The 21,725-nt window shown below is 37.8% G+C and overlaps 1 protein-coding gene across 1 annotated transcript in view; it reads right to left on the bottom strand.

Moving 5' to 3' along the window:
* LOC149221786 (phenylalanyl-tRNA synthetase, putative / phenylalanine-tRNA ligase) overlaps positions 1 to 21,725 on the bottom strand; it is a 71,746-nt gene that overhangs the window by 29,786 nt on the left and 20,235 nt on the right. The window contains exons 5-9 of the mRNA XM_089385243.1: positions 15,796 to 15,851; positions 13,706 to 13,798; positions 3,911 to 4,001; positions 2,628 to 2,665; positions 2,363 to 2,401 (exon numbers count right to left, since the gene is read on the bottom strand). Of these exons, the coding sequence (XP_089241369.1) occupies positions 2,363 to 2,401; positions 2,628 to 2,665; positions 3,911 to 4,001; positions 13,706 to 13,798; positions 15,796 to 15,851 (317 nt within the window). The remainder of the gene's footprint in view (positions 1 to 2,362; positions 2,402 to 2,627; positions 2,666 to 3,910; positions 4,002 to 13,705; positions 13,799 to 15,795; positions 15,852 to 21,725) is intronic.

Genomic DNA, 21,725 nt, shown 5'->3' with positions numbered 1-21,725 from the left:
TACAAGAAGGGGACAAAGATCATCAGTTACTTCTTTTCACCTCCTTACTTCCATTATTCTTGTTGAAAGTTGTGATTAAGCATTGGCATCAAAGCACAGGTATTTGTTGGATGACTCCACAGTCATTATTGAGATTGTCCCCTATCCGATGTGACATGGAGAAGTTGAAGAATCTTAGCAACCATATTCATGTTTACAGTGTCAGAATTTTATTTATCTTTGTAGATGCTTGTTTTAGGTATTGACAGGAAGGATTCAAATAATTATTTGTTTGCCCGACTTACTTTCTCTCATTCATATCAACTCCATTATGAGACACCAGTACCCAGTTCGTCAATTTTAGAAGGTTTTCCTGAATTCTAGTGTTTTTAACAATGCTATCTTGATATAGTGCAGATAAGCAAGAGATTATCACCCAGTTAGGCTTATCCTTAGTGATTTTTGCATTTAAAGTTAGTTCTAGTTTTGTCTGCTTGCTGCCCTCTTTTGTCTTGCTGATTTATATTTGATTTTATTCCACACAGCAGCTTCTTCCGTTCGTTTGAGGTCATACTTACCCACGTTTGATTATCAGTTGATACCTTAAACTATAAGCAAAAACCCCAAGTGATACAACGTCAGTGTGCAGTGGCATCTCTGGACCAAGATAGGTAGCTGGACTCCTTTTTTATTTTGCAGATGGAATTTTTTGGGGCTAACAATTACCATTACAACCTTCACAGTCCAATTTTACATCATTTTTTAATTATGTCTTATATTTCCAGAAAAGTAACAATTTTGATTGCTCTATCATGTTGGTTTTTCGGATTTTCTCTACAAGATCTCCAATCCTTATATTTATTGGTGTTTATCTCATTTGTCCTACATAAGCTTGTTTCATTTTGCATAGCCTTTTTTTGTAAGCTGGCGGGTCTTTTCTCATTACTTTCCTCAAAAATAATACATAGTTTCCCAAAAGCTAGTTAAGGTGGCCTCAACCTGCCCGACTGGGAAACCAGGTACATTTTGCATAGCCTTTAAAAATAATTCTTATTTGTCAGCTTTTTTTTGCAACCTTAACTATTTTGACCTCTAAAACATTATAAAAATAGGGATGGATCCACAGCATATAATCACCATGACATGCCAAAGGATAGAAATAATATGGGGTAGGATAAGGAAAGGGAGTAGAAGTTAGAACTGATCTAGGGGCAAGAAGATGCCTGCCACAAGATTGATGGACGATAGCCCAAGGTGTTAGCTCAACCGGTTATCATAATGTTTCTGGGTATTTGGTTATTCCCATATCAACAGGTTCCCAATCTGAATCCTCTTAGGTGAGACGCGATACAGGTTCATTTATAAAAGGTTTTGAACATAGAAGCACCATCTGGAAGGTTGCACTGCAATTTTTAGTTTGTAATAATAAATAAGCTGAATACAATTAAACAATTATACTAAAAAGTAAACAACAAAAAATTCTGATATCTCTGGAGTTCGCCATTGCAATGTGCAAGATTTCACTGGAGTCTGAAGCAAAATAATTGGCCATTCAAAACTGAAGTGTCTTCAAAATATTCGAAATTCTAGTCAACAAAAAATATGGCACAAATCCTCACCAGCAGAGTAAAATTTGTAGTAAAAAGTCCTTCAAAACTCACAAAAGAGCAAATTAATAAACTTTTAAGAAATTGAAAATGAGCCTTTCGATGTCAAGATAATTAGGAAAGTAAAATTAAACCATGAAAAAATTGCAAAAACCTTAAAACGTGAAAGTCCAGCTCAATTAGAGGAAACGTGCAGGGTTTTTGAGGGGGGCTCAATAATTGCTGTAGTTTGTGAAAACTTTCTAATGGATTAGAATATTGAACTTGATGGCTTGTCCGTGTGTCTTGACAACTTCAAGACGTACAAAGCACAAAAGTCTGAAACTCAACCAGGTAAAAAAACATTTTGGAATATCAAACAATAACTGCTTCCAGACAAAGCAAATCTTATCTTCTAACACACTTTCTGATGCATCTCTTATAATAACTATTATTTTAGCAGTTATTATAATAAAGCTAGTCCTTGATCTTAACAAACTAATTACAGAAAAGAAAGCTTAGGCATATCTGAGGACAAGTGGGTTAGCTAAATAAAAATAATAAAGCGTACGAAACAGAGGAAAAACTACTATAAATTTATTTTTCTGTGACAACATATCAGCAGTTGCTAAGATCTTGTTTCTATAATATTGCCAAATTCCCAATTATATCTACAAATTGAATTCATCTGCGGCACTTTAATTAATGTACAAAGTACTGAGATAATAAACATTGCAGGTAAGAATATTCAGCTTAAGCATTGGATATCAGAATCAGATCTGCTAGACTTGTCTTACCTACTCTCTACAAAGTTATTTGTTGGCATCTCTTCGAATCTGCATGTTGGTGGAAAATGTTTCAGTGCACAGACAAGCAAACTATTTCATATATAAAAGCTCAAAAATAGGTTCTGTACATTAGAAATTAGAATGCACCTAGGTGAGACATTATAGAAAAACGAAATCATAGGGTACCAAGCAGGAAGCAATACCTGGATACTAAAGGGAACAAACTAAGAAATAAGGAAGTCATTAGTTTCGTAATAATATATTGAACACTTACCCCATTTCTAGGAAGATTTCTCTAAATTGTGCTCGCACCTGTTGCAAACAATCCAACTTGGATGTAAGAGAATTCAAATTATTCAAACAAGAAAAATTCAAGAAGGATTATAAGAAATGGCAATCCCAATATAAGTCAACAGAAAAATATGTTGTCAATAATGTTACAGGCCTGGTTTCTAGTGTCAGTATGTCCAAGTTCAGTTGACTGTGGTTAGATATATCATGCTTTCAGGCTTATAAATCAAAGATTAAATAGAGAAAAAAACCCAAATATTATAAGAACTATGCCAGAGAGTGGATCAATATATGACCGGTGTTTTTAAACTTGTCTGAGTCAGACTTGGACTCAGCCAAGTTAACCGACTTGATCATAAACCAAGTCAACTCATCCCTCTGCTCAGTTCAGGGGCCAGTTCATTACCAAACCAGTCCAACCCAGCCACGTTTGTTAGACTCTTCAAACTCGGCTGAGTTAACCATCAACATCACCGCAGTGCACCCTAAGCCTTAGCACTATTACTGCAGCTACAGATGTCCCTGAGGAGTCCAAGTTAACACCAAGTCCAAAGACAATATGCCAGATGATGATCTTGTAGCTCATGTTGAGGATCCCATTTCTAGCAATGATGAAGAGTTTAATGATTGATCACGCTGATCAGGGATCTGTAGTAGGCCAGTAGCTTGTAGCATGTCTTTTGGACTATAGAGGCCATTCAAAGCCTCAATGGTTATGTAAATTTGTTTCTGATATGTATTGCATTTGCACTTGGTGCCATTTTGATATATTCACCCTTACATGATAAAAACATGAGCAGACTTTGCATATTTTGTCTCTGATGGTTTGGAATCTTCAAAATATATTTTTTTCATTAAATTTTAAATAGTTTGTGTTTTTTAGTTAACTGTGTTATTAAATTCGAACCAGTCCAAGTCAATGTCAAGTCCCAAAAAAAAGAAAAAAACTCTATACTTGCTTATTGATAAACAGTTCCAAATTTTCATATGCACTTAATTCATCCTACTAAGAGCAAAATTTAAGGTGGCGGGAACTGGATTAAAGATACAATTCACATGTCTCTTTTCTAGCCTACATCTCATTATATACTATACGTGATTCAGTGTGTCTTGTGGTGCACATCGTCTTTTCTAACTGAACAAAAAGTTGTCATCTTATGATGTGCCTAAAAGGCAATATACTTAAATGCAATGTGACAGACAGTTTTACAGATTATCAGAAATTTTATATGCATAGTGAAAATAAGAGTGGAAGTTGGAGCTTGCCTTCAGCAAAGGATGCAGATGGCCACCTTCCGTGGGTTGTCCAAGTGCATTGAAATTGTATTCCTTGAACTCCAGCTCCTGCCAAGTGCCCCTGTAAGAAAAAACTTCGTTATATATCTGTTAATAACAGAGATATCTAATTCCATATTCCAACAGGAAAAAGGTGGCATGCAACAAATCGACGCAATATTAGAACGCTAAAAATAGCAGCAATTATACTACAAAATGTGTTCATACATTCAAATCTTGACCCAAAATACTGGGAATGTAAATCTGAATGAATTTGCCGATTCTAATACCAAGATAATTTGCCTTAATTTAAAAAGGAAACTGTTTGACATCAATGTTTTGAAAAGATTATACGTGTAACCATGTAACAACACAATCCATGACATTAATAATTAACAATTAATCAGGGAACCCCTATCACCAACAGATCAGAACTTTTAGGAATCATCGGGAAACAGTACAGTAATCAAGAAAAATGGAGAAAATGAAAATAAAACAAGTACACTTTAACAGCACTTAACAGAGTTGACAACCAAGCTATAAAACATGACATTTCTGAAAAACCTAATAAATGTTAGCTAAGATGAATATCACATGTATGAATGGAAAAATTCAAAATGAAAACAAAAAATTTAGGACAAGCGCAATGTCACTAGCCAGCATTCATTGAGCAGTGGTATAGCGGTTGAGACAGGAAATTGCGATGCTAATGACCAAGGTTCAAACCTCAGAAGGCATAAAGCCCCAGATCATAAGTTATCCAAGTTTGAATGGATTCATATGAAGCATTAATCCAAAAAAGCACAAATCACTAGCTGACACAAAGATCTGAAAGTCTTTAAATAGAGGCCAGGTCGCAAACAACTTTGAAACTGGTGCAAATTTCTGAAAAATGGATGGCATTGATATTAGAAACACAACCCTTAAATTGGGATATGTTAAAATTGGCAACTAGGGCCAAATTCCACCATGGGGTAGCTCATTTGATGGAGATGATGATTGCATTAAATTCCTCTTTTTGAGAGGACCAAAATTGATATAAAGATCATCTTATTTGGACACGCAAAAGTGTGATTTTGAATTTATGCCCACACATGTGCAAATTGTCAAGGTTGGCCACATCGTCATGTAAGCTCAGAAAGCCCAATTAATGTATCACTTCACCCTCAACAAGTGACCTTTCACCTCATTTGGCATCTTCATCACTCACACATTCTATCTCCTTCTCTCATTGGTTTGTACAACATTGAGCATTCTCTCTCTCTCACATGTGTGGATCAAGAAGGACGGATTTCAGAGCTAAATTGCAGGGCCAAAAATCTCAGAAAATTCTGCAGTTTGACCAGCATTGACTTTGGCCTTCCCAGGAGAGTTTGACTTTGATCCTTTGGGAGATTATCTGTTTGGGCAGGCCACATCTTTTGGCACAGAAACCGAGGTATTTTGAGCACTTTGACCACAGACCAAAATTGCAGGTTGATTGCAGATTCAAGAACAGCAGTTTGACCAAGTTTGACTGTTGACTTTGTCACTGTTTTGGGCTGACTTTGACATCCTGACCAGGCCGAGTTTGACAGGGGAAGACCGATCTGTTTTGAGGACATCCTATTGCTGCTTTGAAGTTTGACCATCTTTGACTTTCTGGTTAGGGCTGATTTGACTGCAGTTGACTGCAGATTTTTGAAAGGGCTGATTTGACTGCAGTTGACTTCAGATTTTTGACAGGGCTGTTTTGACTTTGAATTTGGCAAATCAATTTGACTTTTGTACTCTCTCTCTGCTGAACATTTGATATAATAATAAGAAGATTTGATCAAAGGGTTTTCAACTTTTCCCCATCTTGGGGTTTTTCCTGGCATCCGCCAAATCTGGTGTTCTCGTCTTGGCTTGTCTTTTGCATATTGTTTTATGTTCTAGCTACTTTTACTGTCAATGTGATTAATGGTTAATGTGATTGCTATTGTAAATCTAAATTGGAAGTTGTCATTGGGCTGCTAAAGGAATATTGAAGTAATTGTGCTAAGCATAGAACATACCATTTTAACTAACAAAGAAATCAGGCATTTCAAAATTACAAAAAATATTAATAATTTTAAAAAGATTTTTTTAAACAGAAAATTATCAGGAAAGTTAGAATAAAATTTCAAAAAAAGAATATATTGATGTAAACATCTCTTTTTTAAATAGAAAATTATTGGGAAAATCAGAACGAAATTTTCACAAAAAAAAAGAATAATTGACATAAACAATAACATAACAGAAACCTCATGTATGTATAAATTTCCCTGGATAAAACCCAAAATCACCTTTGTTATAAATATTAAACTAAATGTGCCCAAATAAAATGCGCGACACTTAGCTCTCAAATTCATCAACTGCATCATCATGTAGCCCAAGAAAAGTCAAATGAGACCCAAGTCCAGCACTAGATCATGTATTAGAGGAAGCATGTTTTCAGTGGTATTTAGAGCAGAAAGGGAGAAGTCCAAATCAAGAGTTTCAGGATGCACATCCTAGTCTTTACAAGGCGCACTCCTGTATTAATCATTCATGTGAGACAAACCCACAATTCAAATGCACAAAGAGAAAATTATATGCCTTCTAGAATCCCAACCTGTTGTGTTGCACAAAGTGAATAAAACCATAGGAGCTCCAGTTCCTCGCAGCTGATGAAAAGCTTGCCACTTGAGAAAGGAGACAAGTGGCTAGTTTTTGCAAATGTACAGCATTTGCTCCATGGCAGATCCACCATTCAGCAGGGTCCATGGTCTTCCTCTCATCCAACCCCAATATGTCTGAAATACCATCAGTTGTAGTCACAATATTGGCAAATGTTTGCAAATGTACACCATTTGCCCCATGGAAGATCCACCATTCAGCAAGATTCATGGTCTTCCACTCATCCAACCCCAATATGTCTGGAAATCATCGATTCTAGTCACAAAAATTTGCAAATTCTTCCTTCACTTCAATGTGTGCATTTCAAAGAAGCTCAAATGTAGGTGTTGTGGACTTGAGAAAGAACTATAAGTCAATCTTCTCCACCAGTCCTCATCAGCCATAATCCCTTCTTTGAATGTGGGTCTCACTAAATAGCCCAAATCTCACTCACCCCTTGTTAACCCTTAGATTTGCTAGTGAAATTGGACAGTTATGATAATCCACCAGGCTGGTCACATAACAGGTGCATCCCAGTCTTCAGTGTTCACAGCCATCAAAGCTTCCTTCAGAGTCAGTTTTATCAAATTCAATCAACTGCTAGTTTTAGCAATTTGCTTTTTCCAAGACCCAGAGCTTTGGGGCCCACATGTCAGATATGTTTACATATTCTTGGTCCTTGCAAGGTCACGCTGCCAGAGAGCCCATTTCAAGCAACATGCAAGTACTTTCACAAAAACTGCTATGTTTTAGCACTTTGCTTTTCAGGGCTCAGATGTCATTTTTGAGAACATACGTGGGATGCTTGTGAAAAAGAATGTCTAATGAGACTATTTTTATTGACATGCGAGATCTTGCTATTTTTAGCTGTCTATTTTTTGACGTGCTATGTTTGGCAACAATCTCACACTTGTTACCTTCATTTCAATCCTTACTGCCTTTTGTACCTTTTTGGAGCTAGACTGCTTTTTGGGTATGTCTATATTTAACAATTTCTATTCGTGCTAGCTGCAGGGTGTGATGTCATGGTTCCAAGTGTGCAGTGGTGGAGCAGTTTTCAGGTTACAGTGGGTGAAGGATCATGAGTCAAGTACAGTGTTTTGCAGGTGGATAGTTCTTCCACTGTGACACATGGCAGCTTTCCAACTGTGTTATGTTTTATATTTATTTCATACCACAATACTTTACCTCGCCATGATTCGTGGCCATCTTTCCTGATTTTGACAGGCCTAAATCCTAATTTGAACTTACTAGCACCTTTGCATGAGAGGTCAACCTAAAACTCTAGCTTGCCTAAGTATTCATAATGGATGCCTTCGCTAAAGTTTTCAAAGCTAAAAAGCCGCACGTAGAAGTTGTTCTTAAGCCTAACTCAAACTGCTAAATTTGGCCAAGCTTGGAAATGCCTTAAATCAAAATTGATGTTGCCAAGTTTATCAAAGAGAAAGGTTAGTTAGAGTTATTTTGTGCGAATAGAAGCTTTGCTAAATTTGCTGGCCTTAAAGGCTTAATTGACCTTCTTTGCATGTTAAACAAAATACCAATCCGCCTTGGTTTTCATTATCAGCATCTATGTCAATTTTAATTTTTGACAAGTAGAAGCATGAGTTCGACCTCATCCTTTTAGACATATCAATATCCTTGCAACTTTCTTCTCATCCAGGTTTAACATGCATGCAAACTTCAATCCTCAAGAATAAGTTAATGATGTCAAGGTCTAAGCATATTTTAGCAGAGAAAGTACTAGCTTGACAGATCAGCATGTTGATGACAGCGGCATATCAGATGGAATGTTTGAGGAAATATTGCCTGCTTATAACCTACAAATGAATGAGGGGAGACTTGTTAGAGAATATTACTCAGTTTGTGGAACAAATGATCTCTGAAGGGAAGCTTGTTACAGGACAGGTGCCCAAGATGGAACATCTAGCAATTACGATCAGTCATTAGTAAGTGTATGCACAAGACATTTTAACTAGACTCAGTGCTGAAAATTAATTAGTCTTGTCGTTCCCAGCACTTGCATGCTACAGGATTATTATTGATCGCATGACACACAAAAATCAGCAGTAATCTAACAGATTTCCTTTAGATTTTCATCTGTTTCAGGCTATAGCGCATCAACTTAGTATGGTATCTGACTTGAACAGCAAATCTCTGGTCCATGCTAAGATGTTAGAAGGATGACGTGACTCTGATAGAAGGCTGTTACTGTTATTATTAGCTTAAACAGCAAGTAAGGTCAAGTTAGTTGAGTAGAAATTGGACAAGGAGGGAAAGATCAGCACTGAACTAGAATGTTTTAAACAGACTAATCCCTGGAAATTAGCATAAACAGCTGCTTGCTGTTTTCTTTGCCACAAAAATCTCATCCAAACAGCAGCTTTTATGCCACTGAAAACCTTATCAAAACAGTGAGTTGACACAGATGAAGCATGGCAGGCGTGCAGATGATTTCAATGAGCATGTTTTATTTCATATTTCTGCAGGCAGTTAGGGAGAATTGACTCCCTGGGTTTGAGCTTCTATATAGGAAAAGTTGAGAAGACAGTAGGTGTTAGGCAGTATTTCCCAAGCAGATTGCAGTAGTGCGACTCTCATCATCCTTTCACCTACCAGTTCAATCCACGTCCATCATTGCATAATACCAGACCTATGGTAGCCTCTCATTGTATTGTCACTGTGATGTTATCCATGTCTTTTGAATAATACATTGATTTGGGTCGATTATGTCTTGTCTCTGAGATCTATTGGTTGGATGTTATTCTGATAGTATTGCAGTGATTTGATTGGCTTTGATGCACTTATGTGAATTCATGTTCACATAAGGTGCATATTTTCCTTGATTCATTTATTCACTCACTGTTACTGTTTACATTTGTATCAGGAATCTGATATCAACAACTTTAAATTTCATTTAGGATTTACCCTTGCTCTTGATTGCTTTGGGGCATTTCAGGGGTTAGTTTTTGTATGATGTTCAGTTGGACTATTTATGCAGATCTATAAATTCCATGACAGCATATAACCTTTATAGGCAGTTAAGGCAAATTGACTCACTTGGTTTGAGCTTCTGTATATGCAGAGTTGATAAGACAGTGGGGATTAGACAATATTTTCTTAGCAGATTGTGGTACTGGGTGTTATCATGGAAAAATCATACACCCAATTGTACATGTCAGGCTATCCTCAGCATCCGAAAACAGCATGTACAAGTGTACTAATAAGACTGGAAAACATCATGAAGCAACAAAAAACAAAGGTTCCTAAAGGTTCATTTAAAAAATCAAACCGCACAAAAGCACTTCAGCAGTTTTTGCACAGATTGCCACACTTGTTTCTTCGATAGCTGCGTGAATCCGCAAAGTGACAACTCAACAGCCCATGGGCCACTTCACATTGAATGAGCTGACTTCTACTAAGCCATTCCACTCTTGAATTTGAATTACAAAGCCCACAAAGGACTCCTCTTGTCTCCCACCAACCCTAACCTCATTAATGAGCTAGGGGGAGCCAAGGATTGGACTTGGGCCTATAAATGGAAGAGGGATGAGTCAATTGACAGACAGATGATCAGAGATGTGATTTGCTCTGCACTACCAATGCCAGTGACAATTGTTGAAATAAGCATCAACGAGTTTACACTAGGTACCACCTACAACTTGCAAGTCTAGGTGGGATCATCCTTGATCCCAAATGAAATCAAGGAGCTAATTCTAACTGGGGGCTTGTAGTAACAACACAAGGTCAAGCAGAGGCACTAGCACTGCTCAAAGGGACAACACTTCTAAAGCAACATGGAACTCACCAAATATTGATGACTGGAGACTCCATGGTAATAACTCGATATATTCTTTCAAATTCAGCCAAACGCAAGTCGTTGTTAAGTCAGACTGTTATCAGAGCTCAGTAATCGGTTACAAGCTTCACACAATTCTCCCATGTGTTACTACATCTAAACTCTCCTACTAACAGGCATGTAAAGGAGGGAGTAGGTCTGCCAATGGGATATCTTAGGGGGAAGCACCATAATCTATCATCTACCATGAAGTACAAAGCATACGTTAACTCCGTGTTTTAAGGCATAAGTAGCATGGGCAAACGGCACGTGATTTTGCAGGGTACTATCAATCAACTAAGCCATAACTCACTCCCCCTCATCATATATCACAGTGGAATCAGAGGCATTAATCATTGCAAATGATGCGACAACTCAGTGTGTGCAGTATTAACCCACAATACAGGTCATATTCTGTGTGAAATGTTCATAGTTTTATCTCCTCTCTAGCTTGTATTCAACTCTGTTCATCATGTTAAGAAGTAGAGCATCGGTTCCATCTGGTGTGATTCTCAACAATGTAGGTTTTAACCCTGTAAAGAAATTACCTGCAAACGAATTCTTAAAAACAGAAAATATACAATAGCGAGGAACACAAAACAAATACACAGATTTTCCCTTGGATCCCAAAACCGAGATTACCAGATTGATTTTTCATTATATTCCTTTTAATGTTACAACACATATATATACATGCCGAAGCATTCATAAACCCCAATCCATTAACCCTGGATTAGAACATAAATGTAGTTCCCTTGACCAGATCTATAAGATACCATGCGCAGAAAACCATCATGCCCAAAACCATGTGCAAAACCCATGCACAAAACCATAGGTAGGTCTGCCCACCTAATATAGGGTCCAAAATAAATTCACCAGGTGCTGCCCCAGACACCATGCAGTGGGCCTAGTCATGGAAAGGATATAACACACACCCAACAAGCAAGTGTCAAGAGTATTAGAAGTTCAAGATGTGTTGTATTGGGTGCAGGGAAAATGACACGTCAACATGGGCATTGTAGTCGCTATGCAGGGTGTGAGAATTCAGAGTAGAGAAGAGGCATTTGAAGGTGTGAGAGGCACATAGCAAACCCTTAGCAATGTCTCTCGTTGCACACAAGAAAGCTGGAAGGATGGAGAAAGAAGTGGGTAAGAAGGAACATTCTAGAAGTTCAAGCAATACAAAGGCAAGTAGTGAGAATAAATTATCGGTTAGAGACTGTCCAAAATCAGCAGAAACAAATGGGCATCTGCGCAGAGAATAGCACTCGGAGGATTGAAGTGGTAGCAGAAAAGTTAGCTCTGTTGCAGTTCATGATTAACAAGCTGGAGGCTGAGAAAGAAATTTACAATGAAGATAATCAATCAGTGGCTCATTCATCCTTTTCAGGAGTAATTGGAATAGAAATTATGGCGGGAAATGAGGAGGCTACTGTGCAACAGCCATCTGGACAAGCATTGCAGCAATCCTGTGTCATTCAATTTACTAAGTCTGGTAACATCCGGGGTGTTCGCAGTGGGACTGATTTTTATTAGATTTTATATTTCATCATTTTCTAGAAAGTCATATTTTTGCTAGGTCAGTTTCTACAGCTATATACTTGCCATCTAGATAGAGGAAATTTTGGACACTTTAATGTAGCAACAAAAGAAGACAGTAGCTTTGATTTTTGGAATTTGGTCCAATAGTTTTAGACCTTTATCATTTTTGCAACCTCTTGCTGGACAGCTAAGCCACAGCAAAATTATAATATTAAATTATAATCATTTTTATTTTTAACAAAAAAACTAGTTGTTAAAGCCAATAGTTGGGCGTTAGCAGCCAGGGAATTATGTAATGTATGCATAACGCAAAGTTACAGGAATCACAAGTTTGACTTGGATCAGGCCCTACGAGAATTTTTTCCAGCTCGAGTTCTTCCTGATCTGAGTCAAACTCTCAGCTCTTCTACATCACCATGTTTTTCTTGATACCAAGCTTGGGGACTTTGGCATAGTCTACTTCTCCCACCTTATCAATGAATCTATGTAATAAGTCTATGCAATGAATCTATGTCAGCTTCTCTAGGAATGTAAGCTTCTCTAGGAATATAATCATCAAAGAGATATTCTCTCTTTTGGCATATTATTACCTGCCAGTGTATGTGTAAAACAATTTTAATTTTGTAAGACAACAAAAAGTGCATTGCTTAGCTCTTTTCCTGTGGATTGATACGATAGCAATAGGAGCTGCTTTTGCACTCCATGTATTTTCATTGGATGTACTGTTGAGTCCCACTGACCTACTTTTGTGGTCATTCGTTGACATTCATAAAATTATCTCATCTTATCTTATCTTATCTACTCATAAGTCTTAGATTCCAGAAATCAACAAAATGCAGATTCACAGTACCAAGTGTAAAAGCCAAAAAGCTGTGTTACAAGTTACAAAACATTTTGACATAAATATAACTTGAGAAACTAAAGATTCAGAGCCAAACCATGATAGCTAAAAAATCCAGGTAAGGAAGTTTTTACCTTGACACACATGTTTAAAAAAATGGGAGCATAAGACCACAGAAGTGAGTTATACCATGCTATAACCGTCCTGAATTTAATCACTCCTAAAGGATGAAAAAATGCATCTACAACAGCTTAAGCACTAAATATATGGAATGTTGCCTTTACAAAATACTGGGTTACAAACTGTTTGGTGTAAATAGTACTTGATAACCAGCAATGCAAACAAAGCCCAAGCAATCTAATTATCGATTTATGTATATTTAACAACGTTTCAGTTTAAACTAATTGTAGTAAATTAGTTCCATATAAAATTAATCCAACTATTGTGAGAGCAATGAAGTTAAAATTAGATCAATGGGAACTATGGATTTTCATGCTAACTGTAGAGAAAGAACCAGGGTTGTGAAAATGGCACCATGGTTTAAGACTCAAATAGAAAAGAGGGCAATATTCACAGTAAAGTAGTACATTTGCCTATGGCATTAATGTTGTGTAATGTTAGGTAGTCTGACTTAGTAGGTGTTTAACTCCTTATTTAATCAATCGTTCTCTGTCATCAAATGCAGAATAAAAATAAGAAACAAAATAGGATCCCTAAACAAGTAATGTGAAGTGTTTCTTATTCCTTTTATGGAAAAGTGAAACCACTAAAAAAGAACTATTAAACAGAGGCTTATTAACAGAAAGATTATGAAGTCAATGCATTTCCAGATAGTAGCTGATCAAAAAAGAATTGAACATAGTGCTCCAGTACAGAACTGAAAGTAATAATATAAAACACAAGTTACCTTTGTAATTGCTCACGAGTTAGATCAGTTGCTGCCTTTATTCTCTTTGGAGCATAGCTTGGTCCTTTTTTTAAAGAGTAACCCTTCCAAGATCTAGATCAAAGAATATAATTTCCATCAGAATACCATAAAATAGGCTCCATCTTAATTAGGAACAGGAAAGAAAGAAAGCATTACCTCTTACAAAACAGATTTAACTCAAAAAAGGGCATTTTACAAACCAGTCATTGAGAGTCCCAGTACTAGCACCAGACTTAATGTCACAATGATGCTGCATCGTTGATCCTACTAAAGGTCAGAAACTAGATTCACGGTATAAGAAGAAGAATCCAGATGAAGATACATGTTCCACTATCCTCAAATTTGATGAAGCCTCACAAAACAAGCCCAAAGGAGATGCAGCTAGTGGATTGATTCCCAGCATTCATGTAAAAGCTATGATTCTTTATTATGAAGGAATAGCAATGGCTCAAACAATGAGAAGTGGAAGAGATGGCTTTCATGGAGTGAATAAAAATCTCAATAAAAAAAAGCATTAGGATATAGGGCATACGCAGGTATTACACCTTGATCATTTGGCCAAAGAAAAATGGAAAAATAGAAATTGTTTATGGACTATGCCAACTTGATAAAAGATCTGATGAGCAGGTTTGACAAAATACAAATCACACAAATTCTAGAATCAGTTTCCTGATTGAAAGGGCCATCTTACGAGTTGAGCTTGTGATCAACCAGATCAAAACAAAACAATATAAGGAGGGATGGGAATCATCTCCCTTAATTGTTAACGAAGACCTGTACTTTTAACAATGAGGAGGAAAATAGAATAGAAAGATAACAGGATTGGAGCATGGAAATGAATTGGGAATGGGAGCAATGCTAGCAATTTCTAGCTGGCATTTTACCCCATCAAGCAGCATAGACCCAAAACTTGCTCTGGAACTACTCTAAACTTACACAAAATGAAGAAGACGTATGTTGATGTCCTGAAAGACAAATACATGAAGAAGAAAATGGAGATGGAAGCAAACTAGCCAAAGGCCACCAGGAGGTTTAGGAGAATTATTATGTCTGGTAAAAGGAAAATGACGATCGAAGAGGATGCGTACACGATTATGATTAGGAAAAGAGAGGTCTTCCAAAACATTTAGAAATGGGGAGATAACAACGGTATCCTGAGCAAGGAGGAAGATTTTTAGCTACAGAATGAGAAGGTAATGTCTTTTTTTTGGGGTTAGAAGCAATCCCTCTGTCATCAGACAAAGTAGAAAGTATAGAATAATGTATCAGTGAATCAACAAAAGTATGGATTAATGTATCAGTGAATCTTCAAAACAGAGTTTATGCATTTCAACGAAAAAAGGCAGATGAATGTTCCAAATATCAATGTTGCAAACATCGGCATCGGAATAAAATCGGCAAGGGTTTGAAAAACCAAAAAATCGTAAAAATCGGGAAATTATCGGCAAAAATTCGGCAAACATCAGCTAGCCCAAAAAATCGTGATTTTAAGATAAAATCGGGATGTTATCAAGATGTTCACAACACTGCCAAATATCATCAAACAAAAGGAGAATTACAAAGGAGATATCACCTGCATTCCACATCTAGATGTTGAAAAGAGCTCTCACCTCTTCGTAGGATTGCCAAAATCTCATCCAGATTGAAGTGGGTTTGGAGGAAGGCTAGCACGGCATTAAAGATTTGACAGAGCTGAAAGAAGAGAAGACCCATGGCACTGCTGTTTCTCCATTCAAACTTTCCATGGGTTCAATTACTCAGTCAAACTCGACAGTTTTCTAACTAATTTAAAGTGGAAGTGTAAAATAGTCCATATTAAATCTAGGTCATTTTTTCATGGCACGCGGATAGGACAAGAGTATCAAAGTCCAATCTAGAATTTCTGCTCTCAGTTATCCCTGTTTTGAACCAAATTTTTGTATATTGTAATAAAATTTCTGTTTTTAGAAACCCAAAAGAAAAATAATCAAGATCAATCAAGTGTTTTTGAAAGAAAGAAAACTTCAAAGCATATTCATGTCAATAACCAAGCTTTATTATAATTCTAGAGGAGAAAGTAATGAGCATACTGCAAAGCAATCAGCTTTCGTTTCTTCAGATCAAGAATGTCCTTTGAATCAACCTCCTGCATTAAGCAAATGAGCACAGGCAACTTGATGACTGCTATTTACAATATGCAATAAAGTAGGCATGACATAATATCCAGAAACCAACCTCAGTAAGTGAAAACAATGAAATTTAATAATGTAAGAATAAATCAAAAGCTCATTTCCCTATTTTACAGGAATAAATCTTAAATTGTGTCTTTGAAGCTATATAACGATTGAGATAACTTATGACAAGAACTATCCCTGGTCATATACAGAGCAATAAGTTTTAAATAGCCAAATATTCATCATTCCAGGAATTCACTAGAGTCACCGAGACATCTTTATGACCCCTCGAGAATTAATGAGACCTCCACATAGGCATTAGTAGCAAGCCAAATGTGGACCACAAGCAAGTTAATGTTCAGTTTTAGCACATGGTTGTACTGCAGTAACTGCATATGAGACATAAAAGCATTCAGCTTCCATGGCATAATGTATAATATCGACTTGAATCACGCATCATGCTATGTGGCATAAAGGTGATAGAACATATTACAATCCTGCAATTATGTTGAAATATATGCCCTAGTGGTATGTTGAAATATATGACCTAGTGCTGTGTTGAAATGCATTCCTGGTGCTACATTGCATAAATGATAAAGGTGATGATCCAGTACTCTTTGGGGAGAAATGGACTAGAAATGGCAACAGATAAAAATAAAAAATAAAAAGCAGCATCCCAAACAAACACCATCCCATCTCAGAACAACTCAAAACAGGTTGTTTCTGGGACCATCTTGGTTCTAGGGGCCACTTTCCATTTCTCAGGAAACATATTTCTCATGCCAAGTAATGACAGGACAAAGGATGATTGTTTTTCTCAAGAAGCCGCCATTTCTTGACTTTTTCAAGCCCCACAAAACAAAAACTTAGTTAAAAACAGTAACGAAGAAATACCAAAGCATCAATCACTCCTCACTAGCCCTAAAAGGCAAGGAATGTGACACAATCCTCACACATTCAGCCACTACCTCCAGGTATCCACATGGCACCTTAAGGGACAAAGAAACCTGTTAACCATCCTCCAATATTAAGGGGGAAAGTAAACCAATATTTATCCTTATTGAGGCTAGACAATAGCCCAATGTACCATCTGCCCAAGGCACGTTGCTGACATGGATGCCATAAGTCATAGGTTAAAATCCGATCAAGTGCCTCAAGGTTACCAACTGCTATTGTGGTTGGCAATTGAGCCACCTTCCATCCAAATACTCTAAGAAAGAGAGGGGAACCCGCAAGGTTTTCCTTTGGAAAGAAATAAAAATAATAATAAATAATAATATTCTATTTTCAAGTCTTACGTGATAACAGGGCTAAATGTATTCAACAATGCAATCCAGCTCAAGTTTCCCCCGAAAAGGCAAGGCTATGGATGGCAAGAGCGAATCGAGTTCAATGAAGGCTCCAGCAAATGCTAAAGCTCAAAAGGCCAAGAGTGTAATTCTCCCTTTTGAATGGATCCTGCAAGGTGTTACAAAACTGCATGAAAGGGCCCTCATCGATTATTTCTGTAGGAAAATACAAGCACTTTGTGGAAAATCCACGAAAATCCTGATCTGCTTGAATGAACAAATTTGAAACTAACTTGTAACCCAAGACACAAAATTTCTCCACTTACTTTGCAGTGGAATAGGAACAGAAACAAACACAATCACACAATTTTTCTAGGGAACCCAACTAGGAAAACCCTCTGCTTGATTGAGAATTTTATTGATAGAAAAAAAATGAGCAACAGATCTCTTACAATACAACTTTGTTTCACTAGAAACCAATCTGGTTTTCTCTTCTTGTACTAAGCTGAAACACTCCTTGCAAGACCCCTGATCTGTTTCCCTTATTCTTTGCGCACTCCTGGAGCCCTATTTCCTAGCACATTCCTCCTCAATCCATGCACACAGGCTGCTCCTACTAACTAGGAATTACCTCCTAATTCCTACCGCAATTCCCAAGAGAAAATAGCCTCTACCAATCTGTGCACAAGCTCCTCTTGCACACGCTTCCTCTCACAAGCTCACACACACACAAACTTGTGCTCTCTATTGTTTTGTCTCACCAACTCATGCAAGTTTTATTTTTGGAACTCAAACAAGTAATTAATGAGTTAACTAAGTTTAACTGACTCATGCAACTCGTCCTTCCTCAATTTAGAGCTTGAGAGTCACTCGTTTGTCTTTTTCCAAGGATAACTCGCACTAGAAGACAACAAACTGAGCCTTCCACTCCTACATATCAGTCAAACTGCTTCATGAACTGTCCTAACTTCTAGGAACTCGCCCTAAATTTTAGGAACTCGTCCTAACTTTTAGGAACTCGTGCATGCTAAGGAAAACTGCTTCTTGTTCTCTTTGACTAAGGCACAAGTCAAAGAAGGACCTTTCTCGCTACTATTTTCAACACTCCCTCTTAGCAAGGAAGGCGCTTCTGGAAGAACCTCGTCCACCTAGATTTGTCTCCAACACTACCATGTTCTCTGTTGCTACAGTTGCTCCCTCTGAACTAGAAGAATTCCCTGCTTTCTTTTGCGAAACCTAACCTAAAGACCTGTTGTTTCCCACCATGTTCTACGAATCCATCACTACAATCATATGTGCCATGTACCTTGTGTACCTCTGTGGTTGCTTCCTCTGGTTGACGGTGACAGTGGAAGATCCAACTCTCTTCTGAACTCCCTTAACCAAATCCTCTACCCACTTAGCTCAAACTCTCCCTACACTAGGAGTCTCTAGCTAAGTGGTTGGGCTATGCTCATCATCTTGTCGGTCAGCCCACCTGCCAACTAGCTTAGATTGAAATCCTCTGGTTGAAGGTGACAGTGGAAGATCCAACTCTCTTCTGAACTCCCTTAACCAAATCCTCTACCCACTTAGCTCAAACTCTCCCTATACTAGGAGTCTCTAGCTAAGTGGTTGGGCTATGCTCATCATCTTGTCGGTCAGCCCACCTGCCAACTAGCTTAGATTGAAACTAAGGTACTGGCTGAGGCTCCATCTTGAGAGCTCTATCCTGCTCTCACTCAACCACCACTTCTCTACTCTAAGAACTCCCTGCCTTGCTGCTCAAGGCTACACCTGTCTCTACTTGCAACTTGTAGAGATTCTTCACCTTCACACCTATCTGCTTCTTACATTTAAAAGCTAAGTGTTGGAGGTACACCTTACCTCTGTTGAAGATGATATCATATCCCTTGTCCTCAAGGGTAGCTACCGAAACAAGATTCTACCTCAATCTTGGAACATAGATAACATCTTTGAGATGAAGAGAATTACCTTTCTCCCTCTGAAAACTAACAGTACCAACTCCTCTAGCTACATATTGAGCATCATCTCCTAGCTCAATCTGAAACTGCACGTCCTTCTCCTTCAGGTGATTGAAACTCTTCTTGTTCCCAATCATGTGGAACGATGCTCCTAAATCAATATACCAAAAATTGTTGTCTATTGAGCTTGCCATGAAAGCAATCAATGAGAAATCTTTCTCGAACTGGGCAAAAAATGCGTCTACCTTCTGTTGATGCAACTACATGATCCTTACTAGACTCCTCCTTCCACTTAGGGAACTTAGTGGCATAGTGTCCAAACTCATGGCAATGGAAGTACTTGATCTTCCTTAGATCCTTCTTCTTGCCCTTCTAATTGGAGTCGGCCTCTCCTTGGTCCTTCTTGCCCTTGGCCTTACTTGCAAGAGCAAAATTCTCCTCTTCCTTCTCAACCTTTAACCCCTTGCCACTGCTCCTCTCAACAAGATTGACTCTAAGCTCCTCTCAGTGAAATCAATCCACAGGCATTCCCAATCTAGTAGTTTATCTCGTCCAGTAATCCCTTGAACGAAAGTAGCCTAACCTTGGTAAACTTGTTTATAGCAACTCACACCTATTTTTTGTCATCAGGCTTCTCGCCTACAGCTGCTAGCTCATCACGAGCGTTTTGAACTTTGGTGAGACAGGAAGTTACATTCTCACCCTTCTGCATCTTGGTTGTCCTCAGCTTTTCCTTGAGAATCATTTTAAGATTCTCAGAGGGATCTTGGTATAACTTCACAACATCCCATATTTCCTTTATGGCATCCTTATCGGAAACATGCAGAACTATATGATCCCAGAGTCCATCTAGGCTCATCCTCTTGGCTTTGGCCATCTCCCTTTGGAACTGTCGTAATTGGTTTGGATCTGAAGGTTCTACAACACCTTTGTCTGCAAAATCCTTCAGTCCAAACTCGTCCAACAAGAATGACATACAGACTTTCCAAACACCAAAGTTCGAGGCGCCATCAAGTCTATCCTGATCTCTCAACCCTGTTGTGGCCATTTCTCAAATCTGAAATCTGTGTGCTGATCGATTATGTTCACAGCTCCGCTAACATGTAGAAAATCCACAAAAATTTTGATCTGTTTGAATGAACAAATCTGAAACTAACTTGTAACCCAAGACAGAATTTTCTCTACTTATTTTGCAGCGAAATAGGGACAGAAATAAACACAGTCACACAATATTAAAAACACAATTTTTCTAGGAAACCCAACTGGGAAAACCCTCTGCTTGATTGAGAATTTTATTGATAGAAAAAAAAATGAGCAACAAATCTCTCACAATACAGCTTTGTTTCACTAGAAACCAATCTGGTTTTCTCTGCTTGTACTAAAGCTAAAACACTCCTTACAAGACCCCTTATTTGTTTCCCTTATTCTTTGTGCACTCCCGGAGCCCTATTTCCTAGTGCATTCCTCCTCAATCTATGTGCATAGGCTGCTCCTACTAACTAGCAATTACCTCCTAATTCCTAGCGCAATTCCCAAGGGAAAAAAGCCTCTACCAATTTGTGCACAAGCTCCTCTTGCACCCTCTTCCTCTCACAAGCTCACACACACACACAAACCTCTGCTCTCTACTGCTTTGTCTCACCAACTCATGCTCACAAAACAATGATTAATTATGTGCCTTTGTCCTCCTTATAAGCTTTTTGAATAGGCTAAATCTAGCAAGTTTTATATTTGGAACTCAAACTAGTGGTTGATGAGTTAACTTTGTCTAACTGACTCATGCAATTCATCCTTGAACTTCAGATTCACACACTTGTCTTTTTCCAAAGATAACTCGCACTAGAAGACAACAAATTGAGCCTTCCACTCCTACATATCAGTCAAACTGCTTCATGAATTGTGCTAACTTCTAGGAACTCACCCTAATTTTTTGGAATTCGTCCTAAATACTTTGATCAACATTAAACTACAAATACTTTGATTTTACAACATGGTATCAGAGCTAAGGTCAGTAAAAAGGAGGTTTGAACATCACGAATTGTTGGCATCATGAAGCAGATATCACTCTCTACATCAAAAGGGAATATAGGCTTGAAGGTTTGTACCCTTATCACAATCCAAAATTAATCTCAGGACTGAAGGCATCAAGGCCCTATAAAGAAGTCTAGACTAAGACCTCTGTTGAGAAGATTAAAGTAGCATTAATCCAAGGAGTTTCTGAAGTACTAAGAGCAAGATTCTATCTTCTGTTCATAAGTGCAAAAGTCTGCAATAAGAACTAGAAGATTGAAGAACTACATTATATTAGAAAGGGAACTAGACTGAAGAATCAGTTCAAATCAATAGTTCGAACAACCAACAGTGATCTCTCATATGAATGGAGTTACCTGAGTTTTGTGACACGTAAACATAAAAAGGCCTGGGCTGTGATAAGTGGTATCCGAACCCTCTTTTAGACATCCATCCAAGCTGCTACAATATACAAACATATCAGTAATATGTGTTGTCTCTAAGGCAATGCATGACTATGCCATTTCAAATTGGAATATCCAAATTAATTTCTCTGAGCTAACCATGACAGTAATCTATGGGT

The sequence above is a fragment of the Pinus tabuliformis genome, chromosome Q (assembly GCF_031772625.1).
Source record: "Pinus tabuliformis cultivar Carrire ecotype Pingquan chromosome Q, CPIR1, whole genome shotgun sequence".
Lineage (NCBI taxonomy): Eukaryota > Viridiplantae > Streptophyta > Pinopsida > Pinales > Pinaceae > Pinus > Pinus tabuliformis.
Note: the sequence above shows the minus strand (reverse complement) of the source record. Positions and strands in the feature narration are given on the sequence as shown.